The sequence below is a fragment of the Lissotriton helveticus genome, chromosome 7 (assembly GCF_964261635.1).
Source record: "Lissotriton helveticus chromosome 7, aLisHel1.1, whole genome shotgun sequence".
Lineage (NCBI taxonomy): Eukaryota > Metazoa > Chordata > Amphibia > Caudata > Salamandridae > Lissotriton > Lissotriton helveticus.
This window is the reverse complement of record NC_136068.1, coordinates 49,662,454-49,677,367: the sequence shown is the minus strand read 5'-3', so window position 1 is coordinate 49,677,367 and position 14,914 is coordinate 49,662,454. Positions and strand designations below refer to the sequence as shown.

Below are 14,914 nucleotides of genomic sequence, written 5' to 3'. Positions count from 1 at the left end.
GTGCCAGGCCTGTCTCCATTGTAAAACTGTGCACCATGTGAGCGTGTGGAGAGCAACGTTGGGGTATTAGAGAGGGCAGGGCCCTGGAAAGTTTTAGAAGTTTGAGTCTGCCAAAAGATCTGTGTTTGAGCCTTTGAGAGAGGAAGCCATAATGAGCTTGCCCTGTCACTCTGCCCTCCAAAAACACACAAGTTCCGACACAGCCTACTATATCCTGGAGATTTTGAGAAACCTGTAATGCCGTATAACCATGCTGAGCCTCTCCACGCCTGTATTGGAACCCGACTGTTTTTATCCTGTGCTATCAGCTCTTAACAGGGTGATCATGTAAAGAGTGTTGATATTGTGTGACAAACCGTATGAGTTGTCTCGTTTGGTGATGCTCTTCTACCATCTCTCAAGCACAACACATTGTGATGGACGATAATGCAAACATGTCCAAAAAAGATTGTGAGTGGAGTAACAAGGAAAGTCAATAGGAACAATGGGGCAGTGTAATGCTATGCTAGACTGTAAAAGATGATTCATCAGACCTCTGAACCTTCTCCATCCTGCAGGGGACCTCATGGGAACCGTCATCCAGAACTTGCACAAGCTCCTGCAGATGCCCTCTGGCTGCGGCGAGCAGAACATAGCCCTTTTAACCCCCAACATCTATGTCCTGGATTATTTGAACAAAACTGGGCAACTGACCGATGAAATAAAATCCAAGGCGATTGAGTACATGATAAGCGGTGAGTGGTGGAATTATCCATCCAGTTGGTTACTACTTGAACTGAAAGATTGTGCATTTGTGCTCATATCAAAGAGGTCACCAAGCAAACAGGTGCCATTAGCCCTAGCGTAGCACCTTCTTCAGGGTTCATGGGGCTAGACTATAGTCTGATTTTGACAGAGGGAGGATGTCCTTTGATCTGTCTTTGTATTGTACATTGTGTGGACAATATGTACCTCAGCTGCTCACCCAGTTGTTAGTAACTAACTTTGTTATGTGCTGATTATCTTCCTTCCCCTAGGTTACCAAAAGCAGCTGCGGTTCAAGCACTCCGATGGCAGCTACAGTGCATTTGGCCCTCCTGGGCAGGGAAACACCTGGTGAGTACTTAGCAGTGGTAAGCAACCCACGTCCCTTCCCCTATATGACTGGGAGACTTCCCATCACGTATCGACCCAAGAAAGTACCGCACTGGAGAACTCCATCTCCCTATACTGGCAAACCTTAGAAAGTAAATCCTTCATCACTCAATGTGATCCAGTGGATCTTTGTTCTGGCTCTGAAGATCTTCCTCCCCTGTAGAGGCCAAAGGAGTACTGCACGCACGCCTATTGATGTCTCGCCATTGACCACCATAGTTGGTGTTACCGATAAGTGATTGCATAATATCCCAGGAGTGTGGAGTTTTGTTTATCCCTGTTGAGCTCCTCGGAGTACCTTTGAAACATTTCACTCAGAAGCTTGATACTTAACAGATAATTATTATTTCTTTGTTTCTCTCTTTCAGGTTGACAGCCTTTGTGCTCAAGTCCTTCGCTCAGGCCAGGACTCACATTTTCATAGAAGAGAAGCAACTATCAGAACCCCTGCACTGGCTCGCGTCCCATCAGAAGGATAACGGCTGCTTCCAGAGTGTCGGGTCGCTCTTCAACAACGCCTTGAAGGTGACTGGTTACCCAGGCTTCTCTAGTGTGGGGTGAAACAGGTTTTTGTGTATGAGAGTGTGTAAGGGTATGGGCCATAGGTCTGCTCAAAATGGAGCAATCGAGGCATTTAAGCGAGTAAGGTTTGGTAGAATTGAATCTCCTGAGCAGCCATGTAAATCCTAGAAGATCAGTATCCGACTCCCACAATCCTAAGGAAATTATGAACTGGCAAATTCTGTAAGTTCTTCACTGCTTTTCAGAGCATTGGTGGACTGGGTCAGTTTCCCATTCCAAGCCCTTTGTGACTTGACAGTTCTGAGAAGAATTGGGCATACTGTGTGCCATGCCCTGGGTTGCATTGATGGGTACTCTTAACCGGGTCAATTAATGTAAAACCGCAGTGTCTCAGCACAAGCGCTAATGCTGACATATTGCGCCATTACTGAGGAGAGCACATTAGTGAAAGACAGATCTGTGGTTTTAATGCTCTGCCTTTCACTGGACGTGAACCCACATTAATTTAAAGAGGAGGCAAAGTGCCCAAGGCAGTGCAAATGCCTGTTGCGCCAATGGGGCACTATCTATGATAGGGCACCTGGTGTAATTCTACGCAATTAGCAAACTCAGACTTCTGTGAAATGTGTTTAAATTGTTTAAGAAAAACTTAAATGAACATTTATTTACATACACACCTGCCAGTGACCTCTTTTTACAGACAGTTCTTGATGTCTTCCTTGGTGTTGGATGCTATGAACCCTTGATAAAGATTGGGGAAGTCCTTCAAGGAAGTTAAATCCGAGGGTTTTCATGACTATTCTCTGGTTTGGACAGGCATTCTGAACTTTACTCAAAATTGATTGGTAATGTACTCCTTGTTCATAATTGAGGGTAATTACTTTTTTTAAATTAAATTGTGTGCATTAGGGTATCACCTTCTGATCCTAGGTGTAGACAAAATGAATAAGTTGCGCCCCCCATTTATGCACTGCTTTGATCTCTGAATCGGAAAGTGCTCCAGTTGGTCAAAAGTTCCTTCAAAAAATGAAACACTTTGGGCCTCATTTATGAAGTTTGGAGTAGGGCAGTGCGGCAAAACAAAAGGGCAGGAATGTGCTATATCTATGGGATCCAGTGCATTCCTGTCCTTTTCCCAAGCGCCAGCACACGATGAGCTGCCATGCACCAACGCAGGCATCCGTGCATCATGATGCAAGGGTGCCTGCATTGCGGGGCTGATTGATTTTATGCAGGAAGGAATACCTTCCTGCACAAAATCAATCAATTCCGGCGATTTCCTATTTAAAATGCAGCACACATAGAAAAAGGAAAAAACGAGAAGAAATGAAAACCCTGGGGTGGCATTAAATTCTGATGCATTCCTAGGTTTAAAATTTCTTGTAAATCTGAGAATGCTTCAGATTCACCGTCCATCATTTGGTTTTTCTTTGTTCGCCCTAAGTTGGCAGGGTATGCTGAGTCCCTTGTTCACTTTGCCACTGGAGTCAAGCAAGCCCGGCTGAAGACGGCTGTAATGCCAGAAACCGGTCCTGGGAAGCTTGATTCTGGTCCAGGGAAGACTTGGCTTGGCAGTTCGGGCTGTACTGTTCCCATGAGGCACAGGGTCAGACTGATTTGCATATAGCCATGTCAGAACGGGGGTGGCTGACTGAACTAAAGAATGGTGATGGATCAAACCCAGATCAGTTGACTGGGGGTGAGTGCTTGTATTGTCAACGCTCCGTCCATCATTTTCTTTGGTTTTGCTCCATGGGTGTTGAGTGGGAACACCCACAGCAACACCCCTGGAACACTGGGTGAAAGGGGCACAGATTTACAAGGCCATGAAAAGCCACATAAAGTGGCCTTGTATATATGCTGGGGCACATTGCGCCACCACAACGTCAAAAAAGTGACGTCCTGGTGCCGCAGGGGGCTCTTAAATGTGTCAAACGCTGGTTCCTCAAATTAAATTGATTTGAATGGTAAATTATTTTCGTTCAAATCTTTAGGCTCTCGAAACCTTCTATATATTTTCAATTGTATACACAAGAAAAGTCTTGATTCCAAAGCTTTTAATATCCCAATACATTTCGGGCAAGGACAGTCATCAGGGGATATGTAACCCTGTGTAGTGAGGAAAATAACAGAAATAAAAATTAAAACTTCAGGCACAGTTCACAAGTTAATGAGTAGACTCATAAGTGTATGATGTAACATAGCTTCAAAACAAATAAACAGGGCAAAATCCACAATCAACAACCCCCTATATAAAGGAAGATTGTGATCACAAGAAGTAGGCAACAAAGGATTGCCTGAAAGCTCTTAGCCAGCCTGGACCTTGAGATGTAGGCTCCAACCACCCCTGCCTCCCCCTGTCCCTCCCCCTCTACACCTCCCCCTGTCCCCCAAACATATGCAGTATCTGGGGCCCATTTTGCTTGAAAGAGATTTATTGCACTGACACCAGCTCTGTCCTGTGCAAAAGGTAAACAATAAATACCTGTACACGTGCAGGGACATTACTTGTGCTGCACAGCCATGTGTAAAAATATAAATAGGTCCATACATTTTAAAACCGTCACAGGACTTTTGACAAGAAAGTAAGAAATAATTGTGAAAAACTGTTATCTTTTTTTCAAAAATAAAATCCTGAAGTTGGGTTTTCTTTTTCAAAGTAAAAAAGATAATGCCCTCTCACCATGGGAGTCCTCTCCCACGGCGAGGGGGGCATTTTTTGCTTTTACTGTTGCTTACCGACAGGGTTTGCCTGACAAAAAACCTGCTATATGTCTGCCCATTCTAATTGGGCAGGCTGGCATATAGCCATTTCACCAGTGGCCCTCACTCTATTGGATCGTCAGAGAAGATTGGCCTCCAGGGGCAGTGTCAGAGTAGTCCTGCCATATTTAGATTTGGCTCTAAATTGTCTGTATGTTGTTTAACATACAAACAACTTTTCTACTTGATTTGCACTGTCAACATTGATATCTAGTTTATTTCTAGTACTCCACCAAAAAAAAAAAAACATAAAACAAATGCATATGTATTACATAGAAAGAGGGAACAGGAAGGGCTTTATACTCAAATAGCTTAGACTTCACTGTGAAATTCTTATGATCTAGTTAAGACATCCAGAACCACCCAACCAACATGCAAAGAAGTGTTACTTTGACAAAGTTATGGAGATTTTCACCCAGTGACCTTTAAAATCAGAAGGAATTTTTCTACCCCCTGGCAATAAAAAATCTGTATTTTTTTAGCAGGGCAGTTTTTGTGTCTCCTAATACTGAAAGCAAATCCAGCTTTGAATTTGAAACTGGATTTGTAAAGTGATGTCTTGGTGCTAGACAGACCACCGATAAAGAAAATAGCACAGCGAAAAAGGGAAAAGCCAGGTTTTAAGAGACTTCCTGAACGGAGGCAGATTGGCGATGCTGTAGTCGTTTGATTTTTCATTGTCTGAAGTTTGGTAAGAATAGAATTCTTGATAGCAGGGGATAGCCTACCACGGGTTGTCTAATGGCTGCTATGCGCAACTGTTCACAGTCAAGATGAAGTGGAGCAGGGGAAGACATTCTCAATTAGCAAATCGCAAATTGAGAATGCAATTTCAAGGGTGCAGGGGTGTCCAAAGGACACCCTGTTGCACCCCTGAAATTGTTCTGTGCACATATGTTGGGCACACACATGCCCTCAGGGCATGTGTGTGCGCAACATGAACCTTTGAAAAATGCACAAAAGTGCATTTTTGAAATTTTTTGCAAATTACCATGAAGTTGTACTTCATGGTAATTTGCTACTCCTATTAGCAAAATCGCTATTTTTTTTACTTTGATGCTAAGTATTAAAGGTGCGTAACTCTGGACTTCCCCTTTGTAAACCAAAGGGGACACCTCCAGAGACAGAGAGAAGACAACAAATAACAAGAAATTAAATGACCTTCCCTCAGTCATGTCTACAATGTGCCTACATGTTGTACATTAACAGTATGTGCTGTGTCAATCTTCATGAATAGGTAAATCTTTTGTTTTAATCGCTACCATTCAAACTCAGTTTCCAACATTAGACTTACCAATACGGAAGAGAGCAAAGAAATGGGAAAGAGAATGAACAATACCTGCTCTATAAGACTCAATTAATTAAACAGGTCAGTCAACACAGAGAAAAAGGAACAGAAAGAAGTGACTCAAGACATACGAAGGATAACAAAGTGGAAGACGGCAAAATAGAGACATTGATGAAGTTCATGGATCATACAGAAGGAAGGGGGATAGGAGCAAAAGAGGTAGAAAGAGGCAAGATATGGGAAGAAGAATAAGAGGTAAATCCCGCATATATAGAAAATAAAAATATAGAGTAAAAGGTAAAGAATCAATAGAGTGAACAATGACCGGAGATTGGCAATAGAGCCATGAAAGAAAGCAAGAACCACTACAAAGAAACAAGAGTTTTGGAAGTTATTCAAGTAACCATTATGAGTTGGTGCTTGATTCCAGGTGCTAATACCTAGTTAAGGGTTTTGGTCATATCAATTGTCAATTTGGGATTCCTTAAATGCAATAGCAATTTAAGAATTCTCAATTTAGAGATTCCTTAAATTGCGATTTTTGCATTTGGGACGATGCATCCCAAATGCAAAAATACCGGTCGCAAAGGGGCAGATTCTGAGAATTTGCTACTCCTATTAGCAAAATCGCAAATTTTTTTACTTTGATGCATTGCATTTAAGGAATCTCAATTTGGGATTCCTTAAATGCAATCGCAATTTAAGAATTCTCAATTTAGAGATTCCTTAAATTGCGATTTTTGCATTTGGGAGGTGCATCCCAAATGCAAAAATACCGGTCGCAAAGGGGCAGATTCTGAGAATTTGCTACTCCTATTAGCAAAATCGCAATTTTTTTTACTTTGATGCATTGCATTTAAGGAATCTCAATTTGGGATTCCTTAAATGCAATCGCAATTTAAGGAATCTCAATTTAGAGATTCCTTAAATTGCGATTTTTGCATTTGGGATGATGCATCCCAAATGCAAAAATACCGGTCGCAAAGGGGCAGATTCTGAGAATCTGCCCATTAGCGACCGGTTTTTAGCTTGATGCTTGTGGCTGTTATTCCAATGTGATCAGCCACATCACTTTATGGACACGGTAAAGATTTGGTAACCATAGGTCTGCAGGGACCTCTGCTGTACGGCCATACATAAAGGGAATTTGATTTTGCGACTTGACAATTTTCCTATTTTTTTTTTATTTGTTAAAAAGAAACATGGGTAAAAGAAGAAAAAAGTGATGGCTACCTTTTAATGTTTTTAAATAGAAAAAAATAAAGCAATTTGGAAATTCACCCCTTATTGTCAATTCGTGAAAATACAATACTTTCCCCTAGTGGTCCGAATGAGTAGAATGTGTTCCCAATTTCCATCATAATCCTTTGTCAATTTGTTACTGTTTTATCAAATGTGTCTGTTGGTCTGTCTGCATTTCTGATTGGATGCAGAAGGACAGAAATGATTAAACTGTGCTTTGCTTCCTGGTTTTAGCTTAATCTTACTTTACATTCTCTTATTCACAGGGTGGTGTGAATGATGATACCGCGCTTGCAGCCTACGTCACTATCGCCCTGCTGGAGTACCCGCTCCCTTCAACAGTATGAACAGAGCTTGTTTGATTCACATTATTCACTTTTGTGGTTTGGAAACACCCCCTTCCCAAGTTGATTAAAAAATCTGATTATGTATGCAAAAGGTACAGAAAAATGTACTCAATTATTGCACGGTTATATAAAAGAGATTACATTGAGACTTTTTAGCAATGCGAGTGTTGGTGAGGTCTTTTAGACTCATACAAGACTTGGAGATTTAGGAAGATTATTAAAATTATAATGAAAACACCAGTGGGACTCCAGGACCCATTCTGATATCTGAGAAAGTCCTAGAGATTAACTGCTGAAAACATTAAAAAGAGAAATGTTGTTCCAACCACGTGTAAATAATCTGCTTTGATCACCAGAAATATTATAATCCTCTGTAGTACTGTAGTGGACAGTGAGCCTCTGATCGCCATGTTGAAAGATGTCTCCTAGTCCCCTTTCTAGCCACTTTTTCTTTAAACTGTGTGGATGGCCCTCAGCACATCTGCTGCTTTCTATTGGAGTGAGCCTGTGAGCATCACTCCAAGATTTCTCCAAGAGAAGGCTGTCCAATTGACCTTGAAGAAGAGATACTTGCTGTGCTTCTTCCTCCACCTCTTCCTGCCCAACCTAGGCACATCCTCAGCCTCACCTTTCCATGGTCAATTTCCTTTCCTTTGATTAAAATATTACCTTGGTATTCTGAAGCAAAGTCCATGCATTCACAACTTGTGGCTAGCTCTAAACCTGGCTCTTGCATCTCAGAACCTCTCTGCTCTTTTCCAGCACCCCGTTGTCCGTAACGCCCTGTTCTGCCTTGAAACTGCCTACAAGGAAGCAAATGATGTCTACACCAAGGCACTCATGGCGTACTCTTTTGGCCTGGCTGGCAAGGACGACAAATGCAAAGAGCTGCTGGTGTCCCTCGATAAGGAAGCAATCGTGAAGGGTAAGGGGTAGCGAGTCTTTTAGAATATTATCCTCGTGTAAACTAAATCTAATCTGTTTCTGTCTCCTATATTTTGGGGGGTTTGGCTTGCTTCTTTAATGAGTCACACCCCCTTTCTATTAATCTTTTTATTGGTACTCCTGCCAACCCACTAACTTTATTCTGATATGGTTGGTGTTCACAATGCAGCTGTAAAGTCAGCTTTTCTGCTGTAATGGAACAAATTCCATGCAAGAGCAGTGGGATATGTGTCCTGAAAATGTCCAAGCATGCAGAAAAACATGCAGAAGCCGGGCTAGTAATACCAATTTATGCATGTTTTTCACCTTTTCATATAACGGGGATAACTCAATTACATAGCAACACTGTGCCATGATATGACCAAAACCCTTAACTAGGTATTAGCACCTGGAATCAAGCACCAGCTCATAATGGTTACTTGAATAACTTCCAAAACTCTTGTTTCTTTGTAGTGGTTCTTGCTTTCTTTCATGGCTCTATTGCCAATCTCCAGTCATTGTTCACTCTATTGATTCTTTACCTTTTACTCTATATTTTTATTTTCTATATATGCGGGATTTACCTCTTATTCTTCTTCCCATATCTTGCCTCTTTCTACCTCTTTTGCTCCTATCCCCCTTCCTTCTGTATGATCCATGAACTTCATCAATGTCTCTATTTTGCCGTCTTCCACTTTGTTATCCTTCGTATGTCTTGAGTCACTTCTTTCTGTTCCTTTTTCTCTGTGTTGACTGACCTGTTTAATTTATTAAGTCTTATAGAGCAGGTATTGTTCATTCTCTTTCCCATTTCTTTGCTCTCTTCCGTATTAGTAAGTCTAATGTTGGAAACTGAGTTTGAATGGTAGCGATTAAAACAAAAGATTTACCTATTCATGAAGATTGACACAGCACATACTGTTAATGTACAACATGTAGGCACATTGTAGACATGACTGAGGGAAGGTCATTTAATTTCTTGTTATTTGTTGTCTTCTCTCTGTCTCTGGAGGTGTCCCCTTTGGTTTACAAAGGGGAAGTCCAGAGTTACGCACCTTTAATACTTAGACACCCTGAATGGGGTTCCCTTCAAAGCGTGACACGGATGTACAACTATGTAGCCAATACAAGTATTTACACTGTGTATGAAACATCTGAGAGACCACATGTGCAGATCTCACCCTTCTCCCCTCTGAAGACACCTCACCAGTGTACAGACACCTTCTGATGGACGGCTCTCTTTTAACTCCTTAAGATGGATCCGTCCACTGGCACCGCACGCATGATACCAAAGAAGAGGAGCATGTTCCCTTTTTCCGCTTCCGTCCACGGGCGCCCTCTGCTGAGGTTGAGTTGGCATCCTACGTGCTGTTGGCTCGCCTCGCCAAGCATCCCGTTTCTCAGGAGGATCTCACCGAGGCCGCAAATATTGTGCAGTGGGTCACAAAGCAGCAGAACCCCACTGGTGCTTTCAGCTCGACGCAGGTAGGGTGCGCATGAGTGTGTGTTTATTGACTTATTTATTTATTTATTTAAAGAGTTTTATATAGCGCTGGCTAGACCCAAAGGTATCAGAGCGCTTTACATGAGAATCAACAATGTAACAGAAAGAGATCAACAATTACACAATAAATCAAAAAATAGGTAATACATTAGGAGAGGAAGAAAGGAGAGAGAAAAGTAGTGGAGGGGGCAGGGGAGGTGAGAAAGGGAAGATAAGGGAAGTGACAACAAGGAGAGACGAAAGGAAGTCTGTCTAAAGACCGACTGGGTAGGTGACGACCAAGGAGGGAATCCACGGCCCATCTCCCCTATAGCTAAACCAGGTAGCTCCATCGGGCATCAGACAAAATAGTTCAGTCTCAATACATAGAGAGAGGAGAGACGGGGAGACTTAAATAGAGAGAGAATGCGGGGAGAGACGACAGGAGAGACGAAAGGAAGTCTGTCTAAAGACCGACTGGGTCGGTGACATCCAAGGAGGGAATCCTCCGACCTGTCTCCCCTATTGCTAAACCAGGTAGCTCCATCGGGCATCAGACAAAATAGCTAGATCTCAATTGAGGGAAAGTTCACAGAAAAACAGGGTGGGGACTAAGGGCCAGGACAGGTGGGGGCAAAGGTCAGTAGCAGGTAAGTGGAGAAGAGTAGAGTGGGGAGGGGTAGGGGGAGGAGAGAGATGAGGTCAGGAGAGACGCAGGAGGGTGTGTCCATGTGTGCATACATGGTGCATGTGAGTGTGCATCAAGTGTCTTGGCTTATAAGTATTTGCACTACCACCCTCTTTGGAGAGAATAGACTTTCAGACTTTCAACTCTGAGTGGGAAATGCCCCACAGGAATATCCTCTACTTCACAAGTACTGTGGTCCCAGTGTTGTTCTGCTCCTTTTCTAGATTTGTTTTTTTTATCAGCAGAGCAGATACTTGTTCTTCCTTGAAAGGTAGGCTGTAAAGTTCTGAGTAAAGAACGTGAACAGAGGCAAACCAATCTCATCTTCACTGACTGGACTGAATCATGCAAAAGCCATAGTGGATGTCCTTGGCTCGTTGCATGATGCTTTGCAGAGACTAGGGAGGAAGAGTGGCAGAGATTATTTAAATGAAACTGGAAGCATTGCTGGATCTCACAGTAGCCTTTAAGGGCTATAGATAAGATTGAACAATTCAATTTAAAATGTATACTTGTAAATTCCTGGAATTTTAAGCTTGCTGTCCGGGTACCCAACGTACTGTATTGTGCTATATCATACATTTTTAGTCTGCCTTGCTGTATGATTATGAAATTTCATTTAAGATCTATGAGTGTAAATACTGCCAAGGTACGTCCTGACAGATATTGACAATTGGGACCATCAATGATAGTCATGAACACATCATCGAAAGAGCGGATTTATATGTTTGACTCCTGCCGCAATATGGAAAGATGACTAGATGCTTCATATGTTATAAACTATCAAAAATTGGGCAAATAACCACAGTCTGCTTGAGTTACAGAATGGTAGAGATTTCCTGCTGAAGTCCTGATAGTTACTGCACAAGCACTAGGCAATTTTGCAGAGAAAATCATGTTCAGCTCAAGCAGTATCAAACAACATTAAAGTCCATTCATAACATAATTCAAGTAAAAAAACAAAATAGAAAATCAAGACAATTTTAATAAGAAAAATGACATCAAAAAACCAATTAAAATCATATAAGGGGAGATATGAATTAAAAAAATGTTTTAGGTAAAACTAGCAAAAATCTCAAAGCGTCAATTAAAAAACACAGTTCAGGGGTACCCAGATCGAGGAGCAATTTCAAGCTAAATTTGATGGAGCACAGATCAGGGAAGCCAAGCAGGCTGTACAGATCTAAGTTTTTACCTCAGGACTTTAAAAGATTTTGAGGTTTTCAAAATTAACTAGGTCAGTGCAGAAAGCTGAAGTTGTCAATGGTCCCATAAAGGCAGAAACATTGTTGTTGAGCTTCTGCTGAAGCCTTGAGTTTAACTCCTAAAGCTCCAAGCAGGGCAAAGTAGGACTTTGTAGCCATCAAGGCAAATTCATTATTGAGTAGGTTTTCCAGCCTGCACCAGTCATTGGTTTCTACCTTGAAATGTAGGTCCATTTTTGACTCTTCAACTTCTCCAATGGGGTAAAACTGCAAGTGGTAGCTGACCGCATCTCCATAGGCCAAAATGCCTTCACTGCAAGGTTGCATTAAAGTATTTATCTTCAGAAGAAAGAGTGATAAGCAGGACCATCCTGGAAATCAAGCATGCCAGGGTGTGCCACCCCTTGGCAACTCATCATAATTCTCCCAAGTGGAAAATTTTCCAGATTCTTACTGCTGGTACATATCCTCTTAACCACTCCCGCAGCCCACAGTCCTCAGAGTTGGCTTCTAGGTGCAGGAGTCGCCCCAGGCAGAGCTCTCTCAGTTTCCAGATTACCATGATCAATGGTTCCTGTTGGGAACCAGGGAGCCCTTCTGCCTTTTGAGTCTCTGTAGTAGCAACTGGAGGCTGATCACTTAACCCTTGGAGGTTAGTTCCAGTCCCTGTGTGCCAGCAGGAATCAAGAATCATTGCTGGTTCTTTCTTTCCATAGTCAGGCATTATTCTTTTCTTCAAATATTGTTTCCAGCTCCAGGAATGTTTGGGGAGGGGGCACTGAGGTGCCAGTCTTATCCTGTGCACTAGCCAGTGATTGTTGAATTATCTACAACCAATCCTAATGGTTTTCCTGTAAAATGACTGCCTCCTTTTTCAGCACTTCTAAGGATTCCTCATCCTAGATATATCTGTCCCTCTTCAAGCAGCAGGAGGATGTGCCCTTTCCTCTCACCACCCCGTATAGAGATGAGGTTTCCTCCCTCCTGGCAATGGTGGACCTGGTTCTGTTTCCGCCAGGTGCACAGGCAAGGAGTCTAGACAGTTTCTAACCATCAATGGTTTTATTTCTTCACATCCCCGTTTGGTATCTCCATTAAAAGAGCAAGAACTCTGAAAGCTACAATTTGTGTTGCTAACTTTTCTTTTCCCCTCCCTCATGCCCAACCCATGCCAAGAGTCCCATCTTCACATTACCCCAGACTTCCTGCTGCCAGGGTATAATGTGGGTGGTATCACTACACAATGCAGCCCGCATATGACATTTACCTTCCACACCACAGGTGAATTTCTGAAATATCTACCATGTTCTTCCTTGTAACTTAAATAAACCAATTATGAGGTACCAGTGCACAGTACATTGCACAGGGGAAAGTACAAGTGCAGTGACACTATTTAACAGTGTCATAGAGCACAGAGTCTTAACGCCATCAACACTATGCAGATAAAAAGTGGGGAGAACACTGCAACAAGGATGTCCTTTCTTGCTGCAGCCATCTGTAGAGTTGAACCATTATTTGGGAATCTTGTTTGGCTAAAACCCTAAGGGCTATCAATGCTGCTGATTTCTTTATGCAAGAGCCACCCAGAAGCTAGAGGACTCCCAACATAAACTACAAAGCAGCACCACCAGAATAGATAGAGGTGAACCAGAGTACCTCCCTGTCACCATGGAGAAGAAAGTTCTGCCCCTGGGTAGAACAGGAACAGCATTCCTTGTATCCCTCTCTAGAACAGTCATCTCATCTAATGGCCTTTTTATTGAGGCCAGAATTAATTTCACATTCGAATCAATTTGGAAAATCAAAATGGATAAAACCTGGTACTTGTAACTGTCCATTGCTTATAAGGATTCCTTCATTTCCGGAGGCTTTTCCGTACCTGTTCTTGCTCTTCTGTACCCATGGATTTCTGTGATCTACGCATTCTATATAAATATATGCACACAAAGAGTCTGCAGCCCCTCTGTGATACTGAGTATTGGGTGCTCCTAGAAGCCCAAGTACATGTCTTGTTGTGAAACTCAAAGTCCAGTGCTGCAAATAGCAGTTTTGTCCCTCTGTCAAGTTTGTTCTTAGGAGGGTATCTCTACGTGGATAGAGTAGAGGGTATCTCTATGTGGCCTTCCTCCTTTATTCATCCTTTCCTCTCCAATTATCTTTTCCATTTCCACTGAAATCTACACTGGTCAGACCTTATTGGGTTCTCTCCTTCCTGGTGTAGTGAGACCAGTGTAGGCTTAGTTTTTTTACCAATAGATCCTCCCTTCTCTCCCTTTCATAGTGCTTCTATCGTAGTTCTCCTTAATTTCTTCCCACTAGCTCTCTTCAGTACCAGCGGTAATGATGATCGCACATTATCTTTAAATATAGCAATTGCATGTGGAGTCCATTGGTGAAAGTTGTGTCTGTGTTCCTTAGGAGAGATGCAATTATTTCAACCATTGTTGTAATGGGCAATGTGCTATTGTACCTCTCAGGTGAGAAGTGCGTTGACTTTACTATGAGCTCCCAATCCTGCATAGGCCTCTCTCCTTAATTTTCAGCTCTTTCACTTACTACCTCCAGCATTAACTGATTTATACAAAGGGATGCACCATTAAATTGTTTTATTCATCACTGCTTTCTTGTCCACCTTTTCCCACATTCTCTGTTCACTTCAGGACACTGTAGTGGCTCTCCATGGACTTGCAAATTATGGCGCTGCCACCTACGTGAAGAACGGAGAAAGCTCAGTGGCAGTAAGTCATGAAACCAAAGTCGAGAGCCACTTCCACGTAGATGATGGTAACCGGCTCCTGCTCCAGCGTGCCAAGCTTTCGCATGTGCCCGGAGACTATACTGTGGAGGTGAAGGGCACTGGTTGCGTCTACACACAGGTGAGTCATTGCCCATGTGCACAATGGGAAGAGAGCAAAACCAAGCATGGGCACTCTGGGTAAAAGTCCTGAAACAACAGGGCTTATTGCTAAAATGCTGACAGTTTGGTAGGGTGAACCCATTTGTTCTTACCACCAGTGCCACCTATACAGTGTTAGCCAATTAGCCATTCTGTTAAAAGAATTATGGGGGTGATTCTAATGTAATCGGACAGGAAATGGAACCGGAAGACATCTGCAAGTAGGAAGCGACTGAACCCTGCTCAGTCGCAATCGTATACTTTACTACGGGAACATGCATTCCGAATGGAATACATGCTCCCACAGTAAAGAGCAAAGGTGCAGGTCATCCCTGCACCCGGTGGCAGGGATCAACAGGGGGGCTTCAAAGGTACCTACTAGGCCACCATTCGGCGGCCTCACACCCATTGGGGCTCTGCTG

The 14,914-nt window shown here is 42.6% G+C and overlaps 1 protein-coding gene across 1 annotated transcript in view; it reads left to right on the top strand.

The window, feature by feature from the left end:
* LOC144768001 (alpha-2-macroglobulin-like) overlaps positions 1-14,914 on the top strand; it is a 203,923-nt gene that overhangs the window by 165,962 nt on the left and 23,047 nt on the right. Inside the window, exons 24-30 of the mRNA XM_078651390.1 lie at positions 558-734; positions 1,017-1,095; positions 1,503-1,659; positions 7,216-7,290; positions 8,059-8,221; positions 9,476-9,705; positions 14,257-14,472. Coding sequence (XP_078507516.1) covers positions 558-734; positions 1,017-1,095; positions 1,503-1,659; positions 7,216-7,290; positions 8,059-8,221; positions 9,476-9,705; positions 14,257-14,472 — 1,097 coding nt within the window. The remainder of the gene's footprint in view (positions 1-557; positions 735-1,016; positions 1,096-1,502; positions 1,660-7,215; positions 7,291-8,058; positions 8,222-9,475; positions 9,706-14,256; positions 14,473-14,914) is intronic.